The sequence below is a fragment of the Hyperoodon ampullatus genome (assembly GCF_949752795.1).
Source record: "Hyperoodon ampullatus genome assembly, chromosome: 5".
Lineage (NCBI taxonomy): Eukaryota > Metazoa > Chordata > Mammalia > Artiodactyla > Ziphiidae > Hyperoodon > Hyperoodon ampullatus.
The window spans coordinates 44,180,896-44,190,678 of NC_136918.1; the positions used below are offsets into that span (position 1 = coordinate 44,180,896).

At 39.4% G+C, this 9,783-nt stretch overlaps 1 protein-coding gene across 1 annotated transcript; it reads left to right on the forward strand.

The window, feature by feature from the left end:
• The first annotated feature begins 3,578 nt into the window (after positions 1 to 3,578).
• Positions 3,579 to 9,173, forward strand: CRYGS (crystallin gamma S). The gene is made up of 3 exons (XM_079704448.1): positions 3,579 to 3,628; positions 8,235 to 8,477; positions 8,874 to 9,173. Exons 1-3 carry the CDS (start codon positions 3,608 to 3,610, stop codon positions 9,144 to 9,146), a joined length of 537 nt encoding a protein of 178 aa, XP_079560574.1. The 5' UTR covers positions 3,579 to 3,607; the 3' UTR covers positions 9,147 to 9,173.
• Positions 9,174 to 9,783: the final 610 nt, after the last annotated feature.

Sequence of the window (9,783 nt, forward strand, 5' to 3'; positions counted from 1 at the left end):
AATCACACATATTTTTATGCTAGTTATATGCCTTAAAAATTTCTGAAAGGATATAAAGAAATTGTTAGCAGTGTTTGTCTTTGAGGAATGAGACTGGGTGTCTAGGGTAGAAGAAAACTTACTCTTAATTTTTATTGAGATATTCACATACCATAAACTTCACTTTTTTTTTTTTTTTTTTTTTTGCGGTACGCGGGCCTCTCACTGTTGTGGCCTCTCCCGTTGCAGAGCACAGGCTCCGGACGCGCAGGCTCAGCGGCCATGGCTCACGGGCCTAGCCGCTCCGCGGCATGTGGGATCTTCCCGGACCGGGGCACGAACCCATGTCCCCTGCATCGGCAGGCGGACTCTCAACCACTGCGCCACCAGGGAAGCCCAAAACTTCACTTTTTTAAAGTGAAGAATTCAGCAGCTTTGATTATATTCACAAGTTTGTACAATCATCACCATTTAACAAATCCAGAACATTTTCATCACCCTAAAAATAAAGCCCGTATACATTGACAGTCACTCCCAGTTCCTCCAACTCCCCATATCTCCTCTGCCACCTGGTCCCTGGCAACTTCTAACTTCTACTGTTTGTCGCTTGAGTTGTCAGTTCTGGACATCTCATATAAATGGAATCATACAATATGTGGCCTTTGTGTCTGCCTTCTTTCACTTAGCATAATGTTTTCAAGGTTCATCTATGTTGTAGCATGTGTCAGTACATCATTCCTTTTTATGGTTGGATACTATTCCATTGTACGGATATACCGCACTTTATTTGTTCATCAGTTGATGGACATTTGAGTTGCTTCCACTTGTTAGCTATTGTGAATAATGCTGCTATATGTACTTTCGTGTACAAATTTTTGTGTAGAGATGTTTTTATTTCTCTTCAGTATACTATGCAGAGGAGTAGAATTGCAAGATCATATGTTTAACTTTTTGAGGAACCGCTGAACTGTTTTCCAAAGCTGAGTAAACTTATTCTTTATTGTTTATATATTGTTTACATTTTCAAAGTATGTATTACTTTTTATAAAAAAAGAATTTTACAATATTTAGTTAATAAATACTGAGATTAAGAATTGGAAATCTGAAGATTATACAAAGGAAATGGGAACTATAAGAGGATAAGATCTTACTTTAGACTAACCCCACAGCCTGCTACTTTATGTCTGAATTTCTTTTCTTCTATTATGAACTAATGTGACCCTCAGAGAAAAGGAATGTAACTTTTAACTTCACATATTTTATCACTCTAAATTATCATCTGACCGATTTATGTGATTTTATGAAAAGGATTTTTTCCTATTTTTACACGAAGGTGATAGAAAGTTAGTTTTTTTGTTTTGTTTTGTTTTTTTCATATTCAGGGCCCTGGAAACATGAGGATGAATGCAAGATGGTGCACATGGTGAAACTAAACTGGGAAGGTGCTCTTGCTGCTTAAGAGACTTTGGGTATTTTTCTTCCTATTTAAGACCTTTCCTTAAGTTTCCTTCCAATGTCATTTGCTACTGTTTACATTGAATTTTAGATAAACTTCTATTATATAAACATATAGTTTATAGAACATCAGAAGGCTCATTTTGTGATGCTAAAATGAAAAAGTTGATGAAGGCATTGTATATATGTTAATATTAAAGTGATTGAGCATAGGTTTTATAGTTCTTTGTAACTATTTAAAAGGAAATTACTACTCCTTCTAGAAAAGAATTGGAATGAAAGTATGATTTTTGGAGTATAAATATAGCAGGAAAGATTTTATACAAAGATATTTTAGTCCTTAAAGTATGCAACAATGAAACTGTATAAAATCTTTATTTTTCATTTCACTTTCTGCTTTAAATTTTCAATAAACAAACTCTAAAATGTAATCTTCTCCTTTCAATAAAAAGATGAAGCTTTACTTTTAATTTTAGAAAAGATTTCCAATGTCATTCTGTGATGTTATATCAAAATAAAGTTTACATTTGATGGGAAAGCTATGTTCTTTAAGATAAACAGTTACCAGTTTAATGAATCTGATTGCTGATAAACATTGTTTCATATGCTCTTTGGCCATTTGATTAGTAATTATATCTAAAAGCGCTTGATCTCTTATTTCTAAAATGAAAATTATCCCTCAGAATGTGTTTTAATTATAATTGGAGTTTTTATTTTAAACTTGCTTGATGAAATTCAAGCAAGGAGAGCATTACCAAATAAAGAAACACTGGAATAATAGAAGTGTCTTTTTGGAAACTGCTATTGTTTAATGAAATTAATGGTATTAATTAGATACTTTCTTTAAAGTTTATAAAGTTCAGAAAACTAAGCATATAACTTAATACTTTGTAACTCAACAGTCTTCATATCAAGGCACATTTGTCATTTTCTGGCTGACCAAAATATATTTTAGGGGCATCCCATTTATAATAATATTTGCTGGAGGCTTTGTTAAGGGGAAAGATGAGGAAGTTGGGCTTTTGAGAAGAATATATTTGACCAGGAAAATTAAAATGGAGAACAGTTGATTTGTTGTTTCTTTGAGTTCCAGTAAGATGTAATCTCATTCCTAAAATCAGAGGTATATGAAGCACCAAAAACTGTTCCTTACACAGGTACCAATATGATATCATGGCAGAGAAATGCCACCTAGCAGGTGGCAAGTTGGGCTTAGCTAAACCTTTGCAAATTCAGGATTTCCACAGTAACCTTCTGTTTCTCGGGCTACACATTGTAGCACCCTTTCTTGTGGACTGGAACTTTTGGGTGTATGTGTGTGTTTTGAAAACATTTCACACTTAAATAACAGTGGCAGGAATGTAAATTCCCACATGCCTTTTGTCTAGATTCACCAATTGTTAACATTTTGCCAGTTTCACTTTACCAACCCTCTATATAGTGTTACTATTTTATTTTTGCTCAACAGTTTAAGGGTAGGTTGAAGACATCTGGGACCTTCACTCCTAAATACATTAGCATGTATTTCTTAAAACCAGACATTCTCTTACATAGTCATAGTACATATGATTAAATTCAGGAAGTTTAACAATGGCACAATAGTAGTACCTAATATATAGACTGTATTAAAATTTTCTAATTATCCCCAAAATGTCACTTGTGTTGACTTTTTTTCCAAACACAAGATCATGCATTGCCTTTAGTTGTCATGTCAGTTTTATTGCTTTGGAACATGTTTCACTTCTGTTCAGAATTAGAGGGTGGGTTTTTTTACTCATCTCCTGCAAGTTCTTTTGAAGAAAAAAAGACATGGGGGATTTCAAGGTGGCTGCTTGCTAGAAAACCAAATTGCCCAAGCAAGAGGAACTTTTTTGTTTTCAATTTTGAAAAATTTGGCTGGGTTTTGGTGTCTTGAGTCAGCAAAGTCTATAATGCAGCAAGGCTTGGTAAGCATTAAAGAGGGTACTGAAGCTTTCCTTTATTTCATAATCCTGATTGTTTTTCTAGAAACCATCAATAGCCTCTAAATGACTGACTCAATTTTTGGATCCTATTCTCTTGACTAAGCAAATGTTTGATTTGAAACCAACCCAGTATAAATGTCTCTGTGCCTCTAACTCTCTGTAGCTATTCCTGGATTTCAGCACTGGGGAAACCAATCTATGCACCAAAAATGTCTAAAGCTGGAACCAAGGTAAGTAAATGGTCATGCTGATTTCTAGCCTACCCACTTTTTCACCTAATGATACATTGAAAGAAACATGGAGAAAAGCTTTTGTTTCTTCACCTGGAGGTGAGTATGATAGTGGTTAGAAGGCTGGGATTGATTGAAGAAAAGATTAAGGCATGCTTATTGTATTTTCTATTCTAACAGAATTACCAAATAATTTATTAAGGGTTTATCTTCATGTATGGTACTTACTATGTTGAATACTGTACAGGTATGTAATGTGTAAATATCGTCATGATTTCTGCCTTCCAGCAACTAATCTCTGTATTTCCACAGGAATAAGACATGCAGATAAGAGGATTATGTGGAGTAGAAAACTTTCAGTATTCAATTAAAAATCTGTCTTGTGAAATTTAGCATCAACCATTAATATTCTAAATGGCCAAAACGGATGGACCAATCAAGTGAATTAAATCCTACATATCCCCTTCATTCAGCCGCTACTCTTATCCCTTTCCCCCCCAAAACTGCTTACTTAGGTTAGGAAAACTGCCTCTAAAATATGTGATTCACGATTGTTGGACTGGAAATTGATTCTCTTTGGGCATGAGGGAATATACCTTCATTCTCTTTCTAGTTCTTCACTGACTGTAGGTCTAAAGCAAAGCCTCTGGTCCCTGATTTTTCCACCTAATGTTTTCCTGTGTAAATGTTCAAGCCCATTGAATCTTAAAAGAATAAGTAAGAGATGGTAAATGAATATTTGTATGTCCCTTACTTATATTCTCTAATTGTTTACATTTTGCCATATCTGGTTTCTCTCTCTGTCTCTCTTTCTCTTTTTACTAAACCATTTGGAAATAAATAGCAGACTTCATTATACTTTTGCCTTAAGTTTTTAGGCATGTATATCCTAAAATCAAGGGCATTCCCTGTATAAACATCATATCATTATCAGGTTCCCCAGATTTATCAGAATATAATACCTAATATTTAGACTATATTCACATTTCCTCCAGTTGCTCCCAAAAATGTGCTTCATGGCTGGCTTTTCCCCTGATGTGGGATCCAGTCAAGGGTCATGAATTTCATTTGGTTGTCAAGTTTCATTAGCCTCTTTTTTTTTAGCCTCTTTAATATAGAGCAATCCCCCTAGTTTTTGTTGTTGTGAGACATTGACATTTTTCAAAGTCCAAACCCAGGTGTCTTATAAAAAGTCCTGACATCTGGACTTGTCTAATTGTTTTCTCATGTTTAGATTCATACTAACCACCTTGGCACAAAAACTACATAGGCAATGTCAGGCACTTTCCATTGCATTTTTTCAGGAGGCACCTGTTGTTGCATAACTGGTGAGCGCCTGATTTTTTTTCCCGTTTGGAAAATAGAACTAATAGTCGTATTTGCATCCAGAAGGTTTGGGGAGAAAAATGAGACAGTGTCTTTAGTGCTCTGAGGTTTTTGAAAAATATGCCATGAAAATCCCACTAAAAAGCATCTGAAGTCCTTAGAGGGCTATCCACGTGCCTGGAGGGAAGGTTGTTACAGAACAGCCCCACTTTCAATGATTTCCAGTGTAGGAGTAATGCACTCTTTTATTTCTTGTAGCTGGTCTGTTGACTTAGTAAAAACTTTTGCTTGCTAAGCCAAAGGAGATAGTAATAGTAATTTATCTTTTACTTTTTTATTTCTTCTCCCTTTCTCATTGTCTTGCTAGCAGTTTACTCAGAAGAGTTATGGGCTGGGAAAAAGCAATGCATTTTACTAAGTTTGTTCTTGTTACCTGTGGAATAGTCAAGACATTTTCCCCTCTGCTATACTGGATTAGTAGGCTATTTTTCAAAAAATTAACTTGGCAGAGTAATTTTGTAATAACTTCTAGGAAAATCTCCTGCACATTTCTTAGCCTTCTCTACAAAATTTTTTGTCCAAGAGTCCCAACCTCTCAGCTGACCATAAAGTGGATTTCATGGTCTTCTACAAATGGAGATTGAGTAAAGGTGCAACATTCTCTGGGCCCTGAAACTTGGAAGGTCTGCTACTGAAAGAAGAGCTTGGCCCTGGAGCTCAGTAATGGTTCTGTGGCAATGCTAGTACTTTGTTTCAACCTTGGGATGGTTGGCTGGTTTGCTGGAAAGGTGGACAGCAAGGAAAAAATCATATATATTTCCACTTTTCATATACTGAAGTCAGGTAAGTGTGCAGAGGGTAGTAAGTGTGAGAAACAATGAAGGAAGAAAGATGATATTAATTCCCCATGGCATATCCCTTGCAGAGCCTCTTTTTTGGTGAACAGTTGGCCAAAAACCAAAGGTAAATTTAATTAAGTTTAGAATCTATCCATTCTTAGAGAGTTTACCTTGGTTTTCTTAAAGATCTTGCCACAGGTTTTGAGAAAAGCCTGTGAGATTCAGAATTGGTCTTGTTCCATTGCTAAGAGTAAATGGTATATTTTGAACAGAGTTAGCTGTGCAGGTAGGAAGACAACAGAGGGAGATGAAGTAAAATAAAATGAACAACAGATTACTAACCAGGAGTCTGCACTGCTGTCCACTGGTTTGCCTGCAACCAACTTGTAACTAGCTAATGACCTTAGCCAAGTCATTTAACGTCTTTATCTGTAACAGTTGTAGCGAAAGCTTATTGGAAATCATGAGGCAGCTATTAAAATTGCTCTATTGGCACTGTGCCATCGGACCCTCAGAACAACCCTCTGCAGTGGATAATGTTACCCAGATTTAACTAGTGGTCCTGCGATTTTGTTTTCTCACCTGTACCACGTATCTAAATCTGTGCTGTGCTAAAATGGGAAAGGGAGCAGGAAGAGATCGAGATGACTGTGGGAAGGGAAGAAAGGAGGCGAAGTAGGTGATTTAGGGGCAGGAAGGGTAAGGAGCCTTTTAGGGAACAGGAAAGGGAATAGTTGAGAGAAATGGGAAGGGCAGGAAGGAGAAAGTTCACAGTGGAAGGAAAAGCTATTAGTAGGTTGCTATGTAGAAAGGCTCACCTGCGTAGAAAAGAATGAGGCCCAGCTGCGAACTATTTTTAGTGTCTGCCTTCATTCCCTGCATCTAATTAGTCACCAAATCCTCATTTCTTGTGACTGTCCTCATCGTCATTCACATTGCAGTTGCCTGTGGTTGGTCCTCAGCATCTCTCACCTCCGCCCATAGCAATCAGCTATTTCTAGGTACAAACCATTACATTACATTTCCCACATCATCACCAGAGGGATTCTAGCATGGCTCTTGTGTCACTTCTGGCTTTATTTCCTAACACTTCACCACATGCTCAGTCTGCACCAGGCTTAATGAACTACTTGTCCCTATAGTGGGCCATGTCCTTCCACTCCTTTATTCCATTAAACGAGCTGTCCGTTTTGCTCTGCCTCTGGAAAACCCCCCACTTATCCTTCAATCCTTGCCTCAAAGGTCCTCTCCTCAAAAATCCTCTCCAGATAACTGGCTCTGTCTGCTGCTTTCATCTGAAATGGCTGACATGGTTTTTCTCCTTCTAAACCTATAAAGCAAATTAGCCACAAGGTGGCGGCACAACACCAGGGAATTAACTGCTCAAATCAATGACACCTGTGATTTCAGTTTAAATTATAACCTGGCATTGATCTTGGATGTGGGATTACAGAACAAGAAGGGACAGACTCTGTGGTCCATTTGGTCTAGTGGTTTTCAGAAACTGCATCATGAATCCCTGGGACTTCCCGGGAACTCTGTTGCCTGTTTCAAACAGAAAAGTTTTATTTTACAGCCAGGGCTTCGAATCTAGTCCAGTCCTTTCATTCGACAGATGGGAAGCTGGAGCCCTGAGAGGTGGCTTGACTGAAATAGTAGGGCTGATTGTAGAGATGCAGCTCTAGAGCCCAGGCATAGTATTTCCCGTTTCTCAGGGCTATTCCCAGGCATATTTCCCAGTGCCATCACAGGCTTCAGAGGTTTACCCCAAAGATTGTGATGCAACTTGGTAAGAGTTTGAAGCAAAGGACATTCTTGCCTTGTCATTTTGTTGCTTTGCAGCTACTTTGTTGGCAACAAAATAATAATACAGAACACATGATATATTTTCATGTCTGTATGTTCTATATCCATCTAAAATAAGCTCTAAAGCTAAGGTCTGTGTTTTCTTCTTCTCTATATATCTCTTCCATATCACCTAGAATGGATTTCTGTATTTGGAACTCACTCATCTTCATCTAGCATTTGTTGAGGGTTTGTCAAGTGCAGGGTATAAGGGTCCATAGCTGAAATAAGGCTTGGTCCTTGCCCTTGGAAGAAGTCTAGTAGGTGTCGGTGGGACAGATAGAAAAGTGGAACATTTATTACATAAGTACAGTGAGAAAGAAGCCATGAGCTTGAGTCTGAAAATGCTGGCTTACAGTAGAGCATTCTTTTGTTTTGCTTCATTTTAAGCCCTCAGAAAGTGCTCATTCCTGTTGTTAACAACTAAAGTTGTCTGCCAGAAGGCAAATGTTGTGAGGTATGGTAGAACTAGATATTTTCTCCTCAAAATGGAGGAGAAAGGAATTCCTAAAGTGGGGAATATGTTCATAATTTTCATTTTTCTATGAACACAGCCACTTAACCCCTCAGTTTTTCCACTTTGTCCTGTGCTCCAGATTACTTTCTTTGAAGACAAAAACTTTCAAGGCCGCCACTATGACAGCGATTGCGACTGTGCAGATTTCCACATGTACTTGAGTCGCTGCAACTCCATTAGAGTGGAAGGAGGCACCTGGGCTGTGTATGAAAGGCCCAACTTTGCTGGGTACATGTACATCCTACCCCGGGGTGACTACTCTGAGTACCAGCACTGGATGGGCCTCAATGACCGCCTCAGCTCCTGCAGAGCTGTTCACCTGGTGAGTCTGCAGAGGATGCGCGTGCTCTCTCTCTTTCTGTCTCTTACCCCCTCCCCCGCCATTTTGCTTTTATGTGAAAGAATTTTCTTAAGATTTTCCCACCTCTTAATGGGTAGTTGTTTCTTGTTGGCTGCTGAGGCTTCAATAAAATCTTAGGTCAGTTCATCACAAGACTACGTGACTTATTTCCATAGTACTTTCTCTACCTCTTGTATATTTTAAGGAATTGTTTTTCTTATTGAACGTCAGCTGTTTCAGTCAGTACACAGTGGGGATGGGCATTCAGATCATCTCACTTTCAAGATGATGGGTCCCAAACCTCACTGTTCTCTGAGTTCCTGGCCTGCTGTTGATTTCGCTAATGTTTGCTGTTCATTTCCCCCTTTGTTTTTTTAGTCTAGTGGAGGCCAGTATAAGATTCAGATCTTTGAGAAAGGGGATTTTAATGGTCAGATGTATGAAACCACTGAAGATTGCCCTTCCATCATGGAGCAGTTTCACATGCGAGAGGTCCACTCCTGTAAGGTGCTGGAGGGTGCGTGGATCTTCTACGAGCTTCCCAACTACCGTGGCAGGCAGTACCTCCTGGACAAGAAGGAGTACCGGAAGCCCATCGACTGGGGTGCAGCTTCCCCAGCTATCCAGTCTTTCCGCCGCATTGTGGAGTGATGATATGGATGCAGCCATAAGCTTCTTCCTGGGGCCAAATGCTGGCTGGCCTTGTCCTCCAAATAAGCATCATAAATAAAAACAATTGGCATGCATTCCACTGTTTACTATAATGCCTCTCCTTAAACACTTGTAGGCACCAGTAAAATAGTGCCCACCACAGCGGGCAGTTACACAAAGCAACTCAACCTTCAGGTTATATCTTTGTGCCAGACGAAATGGGACTGGATTAAAAGGTTAGAAAATCGTACTGCCACGTGGTGGTTCTTGTTGCTTAAGGTCTGTATTAATGGTGCACTAGGAGGATGCGGAATTCGCGTCTCCTCACAACTAGGGCACCTATCAGGCACCGGTGGGGGACCACAGACACCGAAGGGGATGGGAGGAACCCCCAGCAACCGGGTAGGATGTGGGGCAGAGTGAGGGGGGAGGAGTAGTGGAGGCAGAAGGGGACTGGCGCAGCTGAGGGGCGGCTAGGGGAGGGAAAAGGATCTCACGCCCAATGGGGGAAATTGGGGGAGCACTGGGAGGGCAGAGGATCAAAAGGGAGAGTGACCAGGTTCCCCTGTCCACTTGGGCCCCCAGGAACCTGTTGAGATCCCAGGCCTGATCCTCTGCCCACCTAGGCCCCCTCCAG